At 40.4% G+C, this 17,890-nt stretch overlaps 1 protein-coding gene across 4 annotated transcripts in view; it reads left to right on the top strand.

Annotated features, from left to right (window-relative positions):
• ptprfa (protein tyrosine phosphatase receptor type Fa) overlaps window positions 1-17,890 on the top strand; it is a 334,388-nt gene extending 316,498 nt beyond the window's left edge. For all 4 annotated transcript variants that reach the window (XM_063496570.1, XM_063496569.1, XM_063496568.1 and 1 more), the window contains 9 exons: window positions 920-1,039; window positions 2,445-2,599; window positions 7,021-7,306; window positions 8,940-9,118; window positions 14,017-14,143; window positions 15,576-15,701; window positions 15,841-15,995; window positions 16,112-16,247; window positions 17,518-17,890. In XM_063496570.1, the coding sequence (XP_063352640.1) occupies window positions 920-1,039; window positions 2,445-2,599; window positions 7,021-7,306; window positions 8,940-9,118; window positions 14,017-14,143; window positions 15,576-15,701; window positions 15,841-15,995; window positions 16,112-16,247; window positions 17,518-17,586 (1,353 nt within the window). In that variant the 3' untranslated portion in view covers window positions 17,587-17,890. The remainder of the gene's footprint in view (window positions 1-919; window positions 1,040-2,444; window positions 2,600-7,020; window positions 7,307-8,939; window positions 9,119-14,016; window positions 14,144-15,575; window positions 15,702-15,840; window positions 15,996-16,111; window positions 16,248-17,517) is intronic.

Genomic DNA, 17,890 nt, shown 5'->3' with positions numbered 1-17,890 from the left:
CTTTTCCAAATCCATTTTCATATAGAATGAATATATCGGGAGAATCAGAGCATTGTTCAGAGTTCTCCATTCTTACATGTAGCATGCATAAGGACTTAGCCTGTTTCAGACATTATTTTACTACTTTGCATTCAGTAGAAGCTGTTTCCACACAGGCATCACAGCCCTGAGCTCTTTCGTAATTATCTGATGGAGGAACATTAGAGAATCTAAATATGCATCACACCGGGCTGTTTCCTGATGTGTAGGAAAAAACTAATTTGGCTATCACCCGACCCAACTCTTCCGATATTGCCGGTAGTTCATGTGTTAAAAAAGGTATCCCAATAGCATGTACGTCTGGGCCTAATCTAGACTACTTATGGTACTTTTAGCTTTGATATAGCACTGGTAAATGTTGTGTGGGCCAGATGTGCCCCAAATACCACCGTCTATAGTGGAACTTAGTTGAGGAAGCCAAACTTACCCTAAGTCAATACCATTAGTTTAGACCAATGGTGGCCAAAAACACTGCAAATAAGGGCCACATTTCAGGTGTCCAGGTCACAGGCCAGCGATCTAAGAAGAGATGCCCAGACCTCCCTCTCCCCAGCCCCCTCTCCCAGCTCTTCCAGAGGGATACCAAGGTACCCTCTTGGTATCCCTGAGACCAGACACCATTAGAAAGGTGCTTGTTTCAGTCATGTGCATATGTGATCCTGTTCTTTCAGTCACTGTCTACAGCTTGAGGCCAAAGGTAAGGTTAAGAATTAAACAGTTGATGATCATCTCCAGCTCTCTCTTTTCACCAGCTGAGACCAGCACAGCAGTCACATCACTGCAGATACTGCACCAACCGATCTCTCTATCAACACCTACTCCACTTCCAACACCACTGGTTGTAAAGCTAAATAGTCCTTTATGTTGTCTCTGTTTGTAGGTGAAATGTGACCAGTATTGGCCCAGTCGAGGCACGGAGACGTATGGGATGATTCAAGTGACCATGTTGGACACACTGGAGCTGGCTACGTACAGTGTGAGAACGTTTGCCCTCTATAAGGTAAGACCACCATGTTGCTGTTGATTCGTTTAGTTACACAGATCACCAGGAGCAACTCAGGGTTCAATATCTGGTCCAAGGATACTTTGACTTACAGATCTGGGATCAAACCTCTGACTTTCCAATTAGTAGACGACCGGTTCTATCTACTGAGCCCACAGCTGCACAAGCTGTTCCATCCAAACACTAACCAGGACCAACCCAGCTTAGCTTCCAAGCTCAGACAAGACTGGGTGTGCTGAGGGTGGTATGGCTGGAAGCCAGCGTCACATCTTAGTCCATTTTACTCCATAAAGGAGTAAAGTGGACTGTTTGAAAATTGATTAAAAGTTAGCATCTTCTGTTGTTGAGATTAAGCTTCTTTAGCATACGGCTTAACTGTAACCTATCTCTAAATTTATGCTATGCAGTTTGGCAACCGCCTGATGGAGGTTAAATCACATCAGTCACTATTTTTCACTAACAGTAGACCCAGACATATAAAAAATATGTTGAAAAATTAAATAAATTAATAAACTAAGTATCTGTATTTTCACCCTGTATATTCAGTTTACTTTCAGCAAACACAGGAGATTAGTGTCATTTTTTATCCGCTTGTTAAGTTTCGCTTCATCAGTCATTTCCAGATCCTTCATTGTTCAAAAGCAAATAAAAACTGAAGCATAACAAAGAGCTAAAACAAGTCCAAATTCTTTCAATTTCAGTAAAATGATCTGAGACTGCTGTTCCAGGTGTCACGATAAAGTTTAACATTCATACATCCGAGGAAAAATGGAAACAGGATCATAATTTAATCACTTAACAAACAGATTGCTGAACTCTCGCAATTGCAAATCACAAAATGTCTTTAGTTCATGGACCTAATTCTGCTCGCCAGTGTGCAAGTATTATAAACTAGTGTTTCCCACAGAACCTTTTTTCTCTGATAATCCAAAAGCCACATACTTTTTTATAAGGAACTGACAAAGAAGTCATTGGGATGCTAAAGAGATGCTACCTTCTGGGTTGGCCTACAAAAAAGGTCATCCCTTCAGCACTCCGTGCTGATTAAGGCTTCCGCAGCTTTAAAAGGATAGAAAATATTCTTTCTTGTCTAGAAAGTACTTAAGAGTCTAAGCAGATTGTGGCCTTGGTGCCTGAATTGGAAAAAAAATGTGGTGTGCTTGATATTATGTTTGTCACTGATAAAGTTATCAAAACGTCATCATACACCAAGGACACTTTGTGTGCTTCTGAGTGCAGCTCAGAGTGCATTTGTGATGTACAAATAGTGCACAATAAGAAGTTCTTACATTAATCATTCAGATAATTGAATTTATGCCAGTGAATCTTTTAGCCTCATAATCACATTAGTGTGTTGGGGTCTGTTTTTATGAGTGACAAACATGAGTAAATGTGTCAACAGAATGGCTCCAGTGAAAAAAGAGAAGTTCGACAGTTCCAGTTTCTGGCTTGGCCAGACCATGGAGTGCCTGAGTATCCGACCCCAACACTGGCCTTTCTACGCAGAATCAAGTCCTGCAATCCTCAAGATGCTGGACCCATGGTGGTTCACTGCAGGTAGACCTTATCTTACATTAACACAAATACTGCAGCATGCCCAAGAACTATTGTTTCAGATCATGTGACATTGCTGGAAACCATCTTCCCAATTGCATCCAAGTGTATGCAACTCTCAAACCAGTAACCAGCCCCCTTTAAGGGAGCTGCACACTCTTGCATCTTGCAAGGTTTTCACAGCTACTCTGTGTGATATTGATTTAATGTACATATTTGCTTTGCCTGTTTTCTGTCTCCATCTGTTGATCTGTATTGTTTAGTAATTCATTCATTTATTTATTCAAGTGTTGTGTGAGAACGTTGTAGCAGAAGTCTGATATCATCCTAAATTTCTGATGCTGATATTTTTTAATTTTGTCTCAGGCACTGATCTTGTTACAAAACCAGCTGAACCTTTTTCACAGCGTGCTATGGCGCCATCATTTTAGAACGAAGATAAAAGTCAGTTTTAAACACTGTTGGTACGTCCGTGCCTGACATTTGCATTTGTGCAATTTATTTCTCTATGAACACAAATGCAAATACACCAAAGTCCTAGAGGTGAATCAGGCAGACAAAGAGATGCAGCCTGGAGGAAGCTCTCACAGAAGCCTTTTCACCCCAATTTCCAGTGTAAACATTAATCTGCCTTTAGACATGCTTGGACAATAAGTCGCAACCTAGTTTGTTCAAAGCATACTAACACCTTTAAGCCAGGAGCAGCGATTCTGTTTAAATACTTTGCTTTAAGTGCTGAACGTTCTTCACAGCTAACCCATCAAAGAAAATGTGTTGTGCCGAAAGAAAACAGAAATCCTTCAAAGTGTTTTCGTACGCTGCACACAGCACGTTCATGTTTACCAACCCAGCTGATCTGGGGAGCTTTAAACCAGACTTATCAAAGGAACAACAGGGGCAAGGATCTGAAAAGCCAGTCCAGTTTTCTGGAGGCAGCGTGCTCCCTCCCTGCTGTCTGAAGGACCTTCACACCACTTCTTCTGTGAAGAAGTGGGATCAGTGATTTCAAAGTGTAGCACTGAGAAATACTTCAGTATCTAAAGCTCATACTGCATTTAGTCACACTCCAACCTGTAATAAAGAAAAAGCAAAGCAAACGGAGGAAACTGGAGAAAACAACTACTGTGCATTTTTTACTCTACGCCCTAATGTGGCAGTGTATCATTCATCATGGTCTAATACATTCCCTGAATATACAACATGGTTTATAATTGAAATCCATCCATTGATCTGTTTACAAGAATGAGTTAAGTTGGTCAAATGAACAGAAATGTATTTGATTCTGTATATCAGAATACTGTCCAGCCTTCCTGTTATAAAAGAATCGCCAACAACACATTATTTCACTTTACAAAAAATGTTGTTTATTTGTCTTTAAATGGAGGGAACAGAGTCCCTTATGCTGGATGGATGTCACTTCCTGTTTCTGTTGTCATATAGTGCTGGAAAAGGGACCCAAATGCAGGACTCAGAAGCAGGCAGGGGTAAAACAGAAAAACACTTTTATTAGGTTAATGCACAGAACCAAAAATAGTAAGTCCACTGGGGAAAGACGAAATACACAAACAAGCCACACAGGGAGGGTAGATAAATGCTACGACACAGATAAAGGGGAAGGGCTTGATTATAGATTTACACATGAGATAATCATGGATAATTGAACACAGGACAGTAACGAGACTAAATTAATTTAGGACATTTACAGAGAAGTAAAACTATAAGAAAGACAAAATAAATCAGGAAATAGCCAAAAGAAGGACTATTAAATAAACAAACATCATACTGCAAAATAACATACAGTGAGGAAACACTGAGGGTGATAAGAATGGAATAAACCAAAATCACAAACAAAAAAAATAATGAAACTGAGGCACATGCTCAGAGAAACAAAAAGAACCCAGTCCATGAGTATCAGAGTCCAAACTATGAATACTAAAATACAGAAAGACCCGAACACAAAGCTAAGCCTGCAAAGTAAGGACTCAGGAAACAGCAAAACACACAGACTCTAACATCTATACTTCTCTCAGCAGTGTTGAAAGAATGGAAGCACCAAATTTATATGGCACCAAATCAGAACAACGGCCGCCTAAAGGTGCTTCATGTAAGATAAAAACCCGACAATAATGCAGAGAAAAGCCTAACAATCAGATGATTCCTTATGAGCAAGCACTTTGCAACAGTGGGAAGGAGAAACTCCCGTTTCACAGGAAGAAGCCTGTGGCAGGACCAGCATCAGGGAGGGGCGGGGCCACCTGCTGCAACCGATTGGGAGGGAAAAAATAATAATATCACATCGTTTATACGCTTTTCTTTGTCTTGGAAATGTTTCCGCTTTTATGCGGCTCTTGGCAAGCAGAACTCTTTCTTTATTAGTCTCAGGGATCGAAGGTTCGTTTTAATGTCATGACATGCTGAACGCATGAAGAATACATCATATGAATGAACTATTCCCTTGTGATTTCATTCTCCTCTGCCGTCCTTTCAAAGTCAGTTTAAAATTCAAAAACGGACACTGCTGAAGGTCGTGTAGAAACAGGAAGTGACATATAGCCGTCAGCAGGGACTCCCATGTGCCGCTGCAGCTTTTGGCTCTTTGTTTCTTCAGTTTTTTATCAACCAGCATAAAACACCAGTTACAACATAAAAGGTACAATCTTAAAATGTATTGTTTCATTTTGTACTCTCACCTTATATTAACTGTTCAGGAACTATCATTATCATTATTTTGTATTTAGCAGTCAAGAAAATTGTAATTAAAAAATACAGAAACTGCTTTTTATTCATTTTAATAATCAGTTGCAGTTTTACAATAATGTTCTACAAACAAGTTAATAACTACTACACATTATTATGTTTGTTAATTTTGTTAACTAACAGTTTATTATTAAATAACAGTGATTAAAAAAAGTACCCATTTATCAACATTAAGAATGGAAACTGTTCTAAGGCGAGCAGCTGGACTCCAGGAAATAGATTTTTCTTCTTTTTTCTGCATCTCAAATGACTGGTCTGCTTATACTGTACAAATTTAGACACAAAAAGCAAATATATTTCTTCCTTATGGAACAGATATTACATTTCCATAAAGTCAGAGAACCGTATCTGGCTTTTCCATTTCCAGTTCCACAGCACAAATCCAGAATTCATATATTTCCATATGACTTCAGAGTAGAAACTATGCAGGGGATGTTAGATATAAACTGCAGGTATTTTTATTTATAACACAATAAGTACATAAGAATGTATGCAGAGGTCCTGAGCTGCACTTTAAAACCCACAGTCATCCTGTAACCCTGACATCCTGCAGTGCTCACTCTGTCATGCACGGTGCAATCTGTGGGCCTCGTCGTCCACAGTACAACATTGTAGATGGAACCAAATAATGGTAAATAATACAATAATATACTCTGAAAGCTCTTGTCCTATTTATATGTTCAAAACAATACATTTTTGGATATGGACTGTTCTTCAAATGGCTCACAGCAGTTTGGTCCATTCACTAAAATCAAGGTTATAGAGTAATCTCTTTACTTCTGCCACACAATGGAATAAAAAATGTTTGCATATTGGACTGCAGTTTGTTAGCTCCATTAACTCACATTTATTTAATTCATATCATCAATTATTTACCTTTTTACGGTTAAAATTAAAAATCTCTTTTACAAGAGTGTCCTGGCCAAGCTCAGCAGTGGTATCATAAACTAATTATGAACACGGAAAAATACAAGGAACAAGTAAAAAGTACAAGTAAAGTTCAGAACTGAGGAAACGTAGCTGATCTGTGTCAGAATAATTAGTTTAGACAACTTTAACGATCTGCCTCCAGATCAGTTAAAATGGCCTTAAGGTTGAGATTTTTTTTATAATTTAATGTGAGCTTTAAGCGCAGGTGCCACGAATAAGACTTTGAACCAAAGACAGTAACCATCTATAATTTCCTTCATGTGCAGGTCAATAAGAAAGACAGGAGTAGGCCAAGAATGGCCTTGTAAAAGGAGATTTTACTGATGCTTGTGTCTACAGAAGGACAAAGCAGCCTATCCAAGGCGAGCAATATTCAATGAGGTGTAGAGACTCTAAGGTCCATCATGAATCTCCGTGCTCCATGACAGACAAATCCAGAACGTGTAAGCATTGTGAGCAAGCAGGCATATAAACGAAATCACCCTGATCAAACAATGACATAAAAGTGGAATCAATGAGCCTCCTCCTTGCCTCCATAATGTTAAAGGCCAGCCTCGTCTCTCAGTGAATCTTTATGGAGGCACGAGGACCCATTTGTAACTGGTTTGGATTGGTATTCATGAGGATTCCGATTCTGTTCCCGACCCGTGGAAATGCCACAGTAGTCAGGAGAAAGATGTGAAGCGCTCAGGGATCTCTGGTCTTACGCCTGTGTTTCCTCTCTGTGCTCCCGTCAGCGCCGGTGTGGGCCGGACGGGCTGCTTTATTGTGATTGACGCCATGTTGGAGAGGATGAAACACGAGAAGTCGGTGGACATATACGGTCATGTGACGTGCATGCGAGCTCAAAGGAACTACATGGTGCAGACAGAGGATCAGTACATATTCATCCACGAGGCCCTGCTGGAAGCTGCAGTCTGTGGCAACACAGAAGTCCCTGCCCGCAACCTGTACGCCCACATCCAGAAGCTCACCCAGGTGCCCGCTGGAGAGGCGGTGACAGCTATGGAACTGGAGTTTAAGGTGAGCAGATCTGGATTTTACGATTGTACGGCTTTGGGCACTCAGTATATTTAAGGAAGCACTTTAAACACATACAGTAACTGCCTCGACTGTGCTTGGATTCAATGACAGACACTTTAAGTCATGGAAAAATTAAATAGATACTTTATGACGAATTCCAAGGCTAACAGTTCAAAGATGAGAGAGCAGGTGCACCTTTAGTTTCTTACAGGCTTTTCATCACTGAGGAGAAAGTGATAGGAGTCCAACCAAAACTCTTTCTGTTGGGATTTTTCACTCTGTTGTGCAAACTCACTGCATTTCTGTCCGCTAGTAAACTGGAGGTCATTCCATAACAGTGTACAGTACACACATTGTGTGTTACCATGTTTCAGTGCAAATTAAGAATAAAAGAAATGAGCTTTAAATGACTGCAGTACTAGTAGTAGTCTCCTTTAATGCAGACACGTGTTTCTTGGCCAAAGACTTAGCTTTTATTTACAGTGTCAGAGTCAGATTCACTACATGTAAACACTTTAATGCATCTAGAGAAAAATATTAAAACAGGTTTTGGGGGTGGGTGGATGGATCATTGAACACAACCATGCCATGAGGGTAAAAGCATTTTTTGTTTATTTAAATTGGAGTCCCATGGAATATGGGAATCTGTAAGACTCATATCCATCCTGCCTACCTGAGGTAGATTTTAAATCATAAAGTCAGAATCAGTTACTACAACATTGCAATCAGTAAAAGTATAGTTATCATGGCCTGGTTTGTACAGTCTCTTCAAATTCAAGTAAATGTAATACTCAAGTGCAAGCAAAGGCAGAAGGAGGATTTTCCTTCTTCTCAGAGGAGAAGTTGTTAAAGCTTAACTTCTGAGCTCCTGATGAGGCTGGAGTAGAGGGAGCTGCAGAGGGAGAGCAAGAGCCAGGACAAACCAGGAGATAAGGTCATCCCAGGTTAGGTAGTTTTACACAGGATGATCTGCAGCAATCCACTGTCTTCAACTGCTTTAGCAAAAGTGCAGTGGCTTAAGCAGTTTCTGTCCTGCAGCAGGGGGAATGCCCAGCATTCAGTATTATGCTGCTTTTTAATGCAAGCAGGGCGGCTGTAAATCTGAACAGAGCATGATTAGGTTTTGATCCTCAGTTCACTGCAAATTTATTTGTCAAGCAATTCTGAGATTGACACTTGCAGTGCAGAGGTCTCACATTAGTGCCTGTCGGTAAAGAAACACCTCCTCCCCACCGAAACTGAAAAGAAAAATTTGAGAATGAAATCATTCATGCAGCTAGGTTTGCATCCAAACATCTTATTTCTCTGGTTTGATCTGCATTGTCACAGGCCTGTCGGCTCACACTAAATGTTTCAGGATTTGTTTTGACTTTTCAGCATCTTCAGGATGAGCTTCAACACACGGCAGTATCCGACATTTATTTGAAGTCAGAGAAAAAAAGGATCGGCTCAAAGTGCATCATTCTCGTGCATCAGTACGAATGTTAGCTCCTCGTGCCCTTTAACAACCTTGCTCACGCGCCACACTCCACCAAGGCTGGGTGGATTAGCACTATAAAGACCAGAGGCAGATGATAGACAGTGGATGCTGCCGTGTAGCTGCAATCACCTGTCCTTTCTTCTGTCTCTGCAGAAACTGGCCAACTCTAAAGCACATACCTCAAGATTCATCAGTGCCAACCTGCCGTGCAACAAATTCAAGAACCGCCTGGTGAACATCATGCCTTTCGAGTCTACTCGCGTCTGCCTGCAGCCGATCAGAGGGGTGGAGGGCTCTGATTACATCAATGCCAGCTTCATCGACGGGTACAGGTGAGCCCACAGAAATCACTTCACAGAAAGAAGTAGTGTGGAGCATTTCTGCTCAGCTGCTGCACCTCTAATGAGCCGGGGGTTGGACCTTCTCTGTGGCAGCTGACAGCATTAAATTACAGGCTGACATGGAGTCCGGTGTTTCACCGCCTCACATCCCTTTGTTGTGTCAGTTGTCAAAACAAAACAAATTGGTTTTATTGACAGGCCTGTTCATTCTCCCACTTTTTCCACCTCTTGTGAATGGATAGACTGTTTGAGATCAGTGACATGTCAGAGAAATGAACTGATTACACCAACAGGTCCACAACGCCACTGCTGTCTGTGTCCATGTTCTGTCTTTGTACATGAAGAAATCTTGAGGGTTTTCTACCTTTATAGAAGGGAAATGAACTGAGGTGACACTCAGCTTAATGCCTGTGTGATCATAGCTCAGTATGAAGGACAGAAATCTGATCAGTCCTTTTCTTATTTCTATCAACATTTATGTGCAAAAACATCGAGGTACGAACATAAATGAAAACAGTTTAGGTTAAGTTTATTTTATTGTCTTCTTTGGTCAAGGAAACACTGACATTGCAATAAAACATAGTAAAGTAGAGACATGCATGAATTTGAGATTCAAAGTAACGCTGATTTGAAGAACATGCAATCTATATGGTTCATATTACTTATTCCTTTAGTCTGCATTTGGAGCTCTACGATGTAGCATGATGCCCAAAAGATTATGTGACAACAGGAGTCATGATCATCTCCACAGCTTTAGCTGGAACTCGTATGATCACATGATCATATGGTTCAGTGGATATACAAAGTTTGTCACTTGAGCTTTGGGCTAAAATTCAACTCACAAACTTTCATATTTTTGCTCAGATTTTATTCTGAAAGTTATGACGGCAAGTGATGATTCAAATCTCCCCTCAGTCTACTAACATTGTCTTCTGTTTACAGTAAGCTTACAGCTCCGAGATGCATCACTGAGCACTATCACAGTCGGTCACGTCCCCTTACTTCAGGTGTAGAAAGCATGTTTAGACAGTGCTGTTTATTTATGAGCACAGATGAATATAAAATTCTTTGAAATGGCCAGCAGGTCGTCGGCTGCAAAAAACAACTTGTGTTTGTATAGATTTAAGCTGGAAAATGACTCCAAAGTTATTGATGAGTGGCCTCAATGCACGACCTTAAACAGTTACTAAACTGAATACAACATGATGTTTATTTTATAAAATCTGTTCCCCAGTCTTTGTCCAGAAACAAGATAAACAGAGTGATTGACTCTGACATTAGCCTAGGAGCACAAAGTGTCCCTCAGACTCTTAGATTCAGCCCAACATGTCACAATGTGATTTCATAAACAGTACACATATCTCTTACAACATTAGCACTGATATTGTCACACATCACGTTTGTAGCTAATCACAGGCTCTTTTATGAAAACACTTATTGAAAGTTTTCTAGCACACTTTCACAGAAAGCAGTGGCTAATGAGTCAGGACTTCCCATTTTACATGCAGGGTGGGTGTATGTTGTTTTTGGCTCCCAGCACCTAATGAAGTCCCCTGAGTACCCCCCACCAAAGGGAGGCAACGGAAAGAGGCAGGGGTGTCGTGTAATTCCTCTCTAATTCCTGTGTCAGTAATTAAGAGCGAAGTGAGATTCGGGGAGCTCCATCCCTCACTGAGCTCAGCCTTTAAAGAGCGAAGCATGGATTAGGATAGATTAAGGTGAGGGGAATGCACATGATTATGATGATTAGTGGACATGCCCGGTGACGTCTTTGTGTATCACCATTAGTCATTCTCTTCCTACTTACTGCGCTGCGAGATACAAAGGCAGCGAATGCTTACACCACAATGTTATTAACTCTGCATGAGTCAAAAGTTACAAGAGTAAAATGGGCTTCCTGCTTAATTAACTTTTGATAGAACTCTGTTGTGCTTCTCACTATTAACTGTGAAATGCTTTAATTTGTCTAATATTAATGGAAAATCTATTCTATTAACTTTTCTGGGTTATTGATTTGGCTTTTGTTTCTGTCAGCGAGTATGCCTGAAATTCTTGCTTCATGTAGAATTTTAACTAGTTCATATTTTTTCATAATTTCAAAAAGATAAACCTTCACATATGCTATACTGATTACATACAAACTGAGGTATTTCAAAGGCTTTTAATGATTATAGCTTGTAGCTCAGGAAATTCAAAAATCTAGTATCTCAGATTATTGAAATATTTCATTTAAGGCTGCTTTTCAAATAATATGAATACCATATATCTGTCAGTCTAGTTCAGTAGACACATCCACAATCACGGGGAAGTGTGCTGACTTGAAAGTCGTCCAGGTTATGATCATCAACACCCTCTGCAAGGAAAGGAAGCCACAGAAGGTCATTGCTCAAAAGGCTGTTTGCAGCATACTGTGTCAAAGTATATTCATGAAAAGATCATTAAACCCAAGCGACAGAGATGACCACAGATTTTTGTGGATTGTCAAGAATTTGGGAGCGCTTCATAAGTAGTAGACTGAGATGCATTAAAAGCTGTCACACACAAGCGTCTTCAAGAAAGGCGCTGCACCGTCACAGTCCTGAATCAGAGGCTGCATTACTGAAACTGCATTACTGCTCAGAGGTCCAAAGTCCTCTTTTCTTTGATGATTTGGGATGCCACGTCATCTGCTGGTGCTTTTTGCTTCACTGTGTTTTATCACGTCCAGAGTGAACACAGCTTGTACCAGGGTATTTTAGAGCACTTCATGTTTCCATCTTCTGACAAGTTTTATGGAGATGGCAATTTCTTTTGTTCAGTAGGAGGCAACACCTGCCCACGGTGCCAAAATCACTACCAAATGCTTTGCTGACCAAATTATTACTGTGCTTGATTAGCCCGTCATTTGTTTGTGGTGTGCTGTCAACAGGTCACAGGAAGATGAGAAATACTCAACCTTAGAAAAAAAACAAAAACAGAGAAGCTGAAGGCAGATAGCAAAACAACCTGGTAATAATAATACCTCAGCAGTGCTGCAAGCTGATGGCCCCATCACACAGCACAGGGATGCCATAATTCATGGTTAATGGTGTATTAAATAAGGACTATATACTGCTGGACCCTTTCTGCTCTTGGCTCTGTATGATGACATATTATACATATGTTGGACTAAGTTTAGATCAATATAGTCACAAAAGCTGCACCACATGTTGTTAAAGACTTATTCATCCATTTAGATACAAGCTGCCTTAAAGGGGGGGCTAAGCCAAGATAATAATAACAATATAAATAAGGATTATTTTGAACTGCGAATCATGCAAAGCCACTCTACTCCAAGAATAAAAATGTGGAGCTTTCAGGCTTCCAACTTGCAAATGATTGCACACTGTTTTTATTTACATTTTAAGCAGCATCCAAAGTTTTGTATTGAATCCCAAGAGGCTTAAGTGACATCAGCTTAACATGAACATCCAGAGAGTTCTTAGAGACGGGCTAATACACGTTGGTTTTTGATTTTCTGCTGGCAGTAGAAAAAAAGCAGAATAACTCCAGCCTTGTCTCTAAAACAAAGGTCTGAATATTAGCATACAGTTTAGTAACATTTGGTTCAAACTGTTCTGGGTGCTCATTAGCATCCACAGTTTGCTTTGAACAATCTGGCTTTAAATGAACTTAGCCAGGCAGGATCAGCTGCTGCTGGTCAAATGGCTTCAGTCCTTCAGTCAGTGAGCAGTGCTCAGCAGGTAAAGTGACGGCATCAAAATAAGCAGCTTTCGTTCCTATATTTATTTTGGTTGTTGTATTATGGAGTATTGAAATAATAGCTCCGCTGCTTGTGAACATGTAGCCAAAAACAACAAAGCCTCCAACCACCAGTGTCACACAAGAGCACTGATATATACAGATAACAGAAATACACCCAGGCATGCAAGTCTCTGGGAATTACCTAGGCCCACTGTTATGTGCGTCAACACTGCCCCCTGGTGGCTATGTCCAGCTGCAGAGGATCGCCTCGAGCCCGGCAGAGCAGCTGGGGTGGCATCTGTCATTTTAACAGAGCTGTTAAAAAGGCTATGTGTTCAAGCAAAACTATTTAAAAATCAGCGCACACATTAGCAAGCAGCTGACTCATCAAATTTACTTTAAAGGGGTATGTGAAATTAAATATTTAACACCTGAGAGGTTCGTTCAACAGTTGTGGGATGTCATTGCCCAGAACTCTTATCCGGATGTGGTGAAGCCGCAGCTAAATTAACTCTTTTATTTTTGCAGTCTCACGAATTGTGAAAAACCATGACTGTAATTCATAATGAGTATTTTAGGCAGATGTACTTGATCCATTCCACATTTTAATGGAGCGAGCTCTTGTTTTCTAAGGTATTATTTATCAGCTTATGTGTCTAAGAACCAGCCAGGCAAAGTGGGTCATCACCCGAAATACCCAGACCCCCAAGTTCCTAAAACCAAATCTCTTTGGGAGCTCAGTCACTGAGTCTATCATTAACTGACATAAAAAGCAGGTAAAATTAGTTTGGGGCAGCTGGTGATTATCTGGCTAAGCAACTCATACACAGTTTACTTTACTGAATCACAATCAGGTAAAAAGATGAGAATAAGATATTTCTTTGTATTTTTTAAGCTCTTTGCTTTCATTGGACTGTACATGTACGATCTCACTCGCAGCCTTGACAGATCAAACTAAACCTTTTCGATTTCTGTCCATTTCATGATAATACGAGTGGGCAACAGTGAGATTATTTAACTGCTATCACTTTGTTTTACAGAAAGAAACCCAAAGTGATTTTTCTGAAGCAGAGCTGAAGTGGAAGAAAACTGAACCCAAATAGCAGCAGAGCTGCTGCAGCCCAGAGGAGTAAACACAGGCTCTGTGTCTCTGTTTCCATTTGCAGGCAGCAGAAAGCCTACATGGCCACCCAGGGCCCGTTAGCCGAGACCACAGAGGACTTCTGGAGAATGCTGTGGGAGCACAACTCCACCATAGTAGTGATGCTCACCAAACTCCGAGAGATGGGACGGGTAATACAAAACAGCTTCACCTTCTTTTATGTCACATTGCACTGAAAACAATGCAAGATCTGAATCATTTCTATACATCAAGCAGAAATATGGAATAAAAGTGATGATAAAGGCTCCACAGGGAAAAGGAGGGCAGAGCATACACAAATTTATATTTTTAACATGAGTAAAAATGCTTCTTCTTTTTTTTAAGTAGCATGAAATGTTTCGACAGTTTGCCAAATCTGGTTTTAATAAAACTCGTATACACTGAATTTACTGTTAATACAAAGTAGAATGACATTTCAAAGAGTATAATGATCTGTACTTAACACATAAGAGGCTCTGCTTGAAACATCTGGCTGTGTGATTTTGTACGATAAATATTTTTCAACTACTGGTAAAGATGAAGTTTGTCAAGGATTTAAAGTCTTTGACAAAAGTTCAATATACTCCTAAATACCATACAGTAATGGGTTTTTAAAGATGGTTGAATATCAGTTTGTATAAAAGTGGAATATACAATTTGAATATGCAGAAAATATAGTGCTTTACTTAAATGAAGAAAGACATGTTTTTATTCACTTTATTCAGTATAATTTAATTTAATTTAATTTTTTTATTTTTGTCATTGTAACTTCTTGTTTTTTCTGTTTTTGCTTTTTAGTTAGGTATGCATCTATTATTTGATCATCACACCTCTCAGGTCCATTAAATATGCAGTCTTATAATAAACAGTAAAACAAAAGGCTGTTATGTGCAGTGATTTGATATATGTCAACATGGATTTGCTCTGGCTGCTCAGCGGCTGGGTTGTGGGTTGCAAAGCGGCTGGCAGCTTAAATAGTTCTCGGCTGAGCTGATATGGACGAGCTGTGAGATCAGCTGAGCTGACAGGCATGTACCTGAGCTCGACGTTACAGCCTGACTGATGTTATGCATGATTTCTCCAGCTCCGTGTTACAATGTTACAATGTAACTGTATCCATGCAGATTTACAGTATGTGCACATCTATGCATAGAGTTCATTGTCATATACTTTCAAATGTTACAAGAAACAGCACTGTTGATGATTCAGAAGGACATGCAGATATTCACATTTTGCTATAATTCAGCAATGACCTGCTTTCAAATGAATGCTCCTGTTCCACCATATCAACCTTTGTCCAGTCTCTGTGTTATCAAAGTCCTTGAAGAAGCTGGTGCTGAAGTGTCACACTGCTTTTATTTACTTTATCAGCAGACACTGGGGTTGTTTGCTGTGTTGTGGGTGCTTACACAGAAGGAAAAAAGCGTGGTGGTCAAAAGCAGCCTGACAGCAACAGAAGCCACTGCCCATTTTACACTAATCTGAGGCCTAATCATTGCATTTTGGTCTCAGTGTTAAAACTCCAAGTCAGTTATGCTGATGACAGGAAACACATTTTGCGATCATCTTCTCTCCATCTTTCAGGAAAAGTGCCATCAGTACTGGCCTGCTGAGCGCTCTGCACGTTACCAGTACTTTGTTGTGGACCCGATGGCCGAGTACAACATGCCTCAGTACATCCTCCGAGAGTTCAAAGTCACTGATGCCCGGGTAGGTTCTCTTTTAGCAGCAGCAGGAGTGTGACTGCAGATCACTCGTACATTCTTTCTAGCTGGTAGGGGAGGGAGGGATCGTTCTGTGTGAGCCATTTATCTTTTTTTTTCTTTCCATTTTCCTGCATATTAACCAGGATGGTCAATCGAGGACCATCAGGCAGTTTCAGTTCACGGATTGGCCAGAGCAAGGAGTGCCAAAAACCGGGGAGGGATTCATTGACTTCATTGGCCAAGTGCATAAAACTAAAGAGCAATTCGGACAAGATGGACCCATCACTGTTCACTGCAGGTAACTAAGAGTGTGTGTATTTTTGACAGTGTATAATCGGTTTGGTTGTCAAAATCTGACATGAGAAGCTTTAAGTGATAAATTTCAGTATAATAATGATAATGTATGTTTACCAGTGCTGGTGTTGGGAGGACTGGTGTGTTTATTACTCTGAGCATCGTTCTGGAAAGGATGAGGTATGAAGGAGTGGTCGACCTCTTCCAGACCGTCAAGACTCTCCGAACTCAGAGACCAGCTATGGTGCAGACAGAGGTATCAGTGTGATGCAGGGGCACAGTCATAGACAGCACATAAAAGAATATAACACATCTTTTTAGAATCGATTCTCCCCAAACAATAACATATCTTGGCTATATCTCTAGCTACAAATTCAAAAAGCAACACAACATTGTGGCTTCATTAGTATCTGTGCAGACACAATCCAAGTCTCTATGGCTCCTCCTGCCAGAGCAATAAACAAACATCATGTGATCGACATTACGAAGTGCACAGAACTACATAAGTAACAAGAAAATTAGTTCACTTGTGTGCCACAATGCACAGCTGACACTGTCGAAACTGTTTGTTGCATCAGTGCAACAACATGATTAGCGCATATGTTTACTAGTTTATCTGTTGAATTGGTCTGTTAGGGCAGGGTGGGACAACCGCCAAATTTACAGAGTTCTCCCATAGATTTTTGTTCCGATTTAGTTCCACGCCTCCACCTTATAATGTCTCTGACGTAGCCTTCAGATATGAAAAGTGAAAAGTGGCTTTGCCTTAAACCTGCATTATATCTCATGACCAGCAGGGGGCAGTCCACTGAAAGCAAAAGCAACCGAGTAAAACTTTGTCAATGAGTTTAAGGTTTCAGTTTCTGAATACATTATGATGTTTATTTTATAAATTGCTCCATTAAGAGTGAAACAGAGCTCAACAGTGAAGTTCCGAGAGTAAGAATCACATTCATATTCTGATTAGGAGCCATAATATTGTATCCATCCAAAGTAAACTTGGATTATGAAACAATGGCAGGTGCTCCTGTAAAAGGTCTGCAATCTCTCTGATTTGTGGAGGTCACAGTTACTGTGGAAATGTTTAAAACCACAAACGTCACATCGCTTAGTGAGTATGAAACTTAAGTAACCACGACTGTACCATATTGAAAACAAGATTATCGATTGTATAATCTATTTATCAATGAATTTGTTTGATCCAAATCAAATCTTTTTATGATCACGTTTCACCTCATGGCTGGTTGGCTTGGTTCATATAAGTGTGTAGCAGGATAATTAACAGGGTATTTTGGGCATGTATACTCAGTTTACCACTCCTGCATAATATCCAGTTTTAAAACAACAGAAGGTCAGCCGGAAGCTTCAGAACAGGATTTATGTTTGTGACATATTTACATTATAAACTGCTGCACTGCAGAGGCAAACCTGAAGTTCCTAATGAAAATAAATCCACTTTACTGTACAACTTTATCTCTGCTATAATCCTCCTTACACGCTGATCAAAACCAATTTTGTGTCTCTAGGATCAGTACCAGCTGTGCTACCGGGCTGCTCTGGAGTACCTGGGAAGCTTTGATCACTATGCAACATAACCCTACCCAGAAAGATGCCCTCAGAGGAGATTTGTGTCTCTTCTGAGCCACATCCACTCTGCTCCATTGGCCCCTGCAGGCTGATGAGGAGGCTCTGAAGAGGACTGATGAGGATATGACCACAGCAGGAATCAGGAGAGATTAATGGAAAGAGGAGAGGCGATGTGATGACCTCCCCCTCCTGGACTGGTGCCATGATTCTGCCACAGACCCCACACAAAAACCTCCCAAAAAACAACCCTGAAAGACTCGTACTGTACTCATGCCTCATTCTGATCCCTGCGACTCCCCAATTTCTGCCTCC

Source organism: Pelmatolapia mariae, linkage group LG15, assembly GCF_036321145.2.
Source record: "Pelmatolapia mariae isolate MD_Pm_ZW linkage group LG15, Pm_UMD_F_2, whole genome shotgun sequence".
Classification (NCBI taxonomy): Eukaryota; Metazoa; Chordata; class Actinopteri; order Cichliformes; family Cichlidae; genus Pelmatolapia; species Pelmatolapia mariae.
Note: the sequence above shows the minus strand (reverse complement) of the source record. Positions and strands in the feature narration are given on the sequence as shown.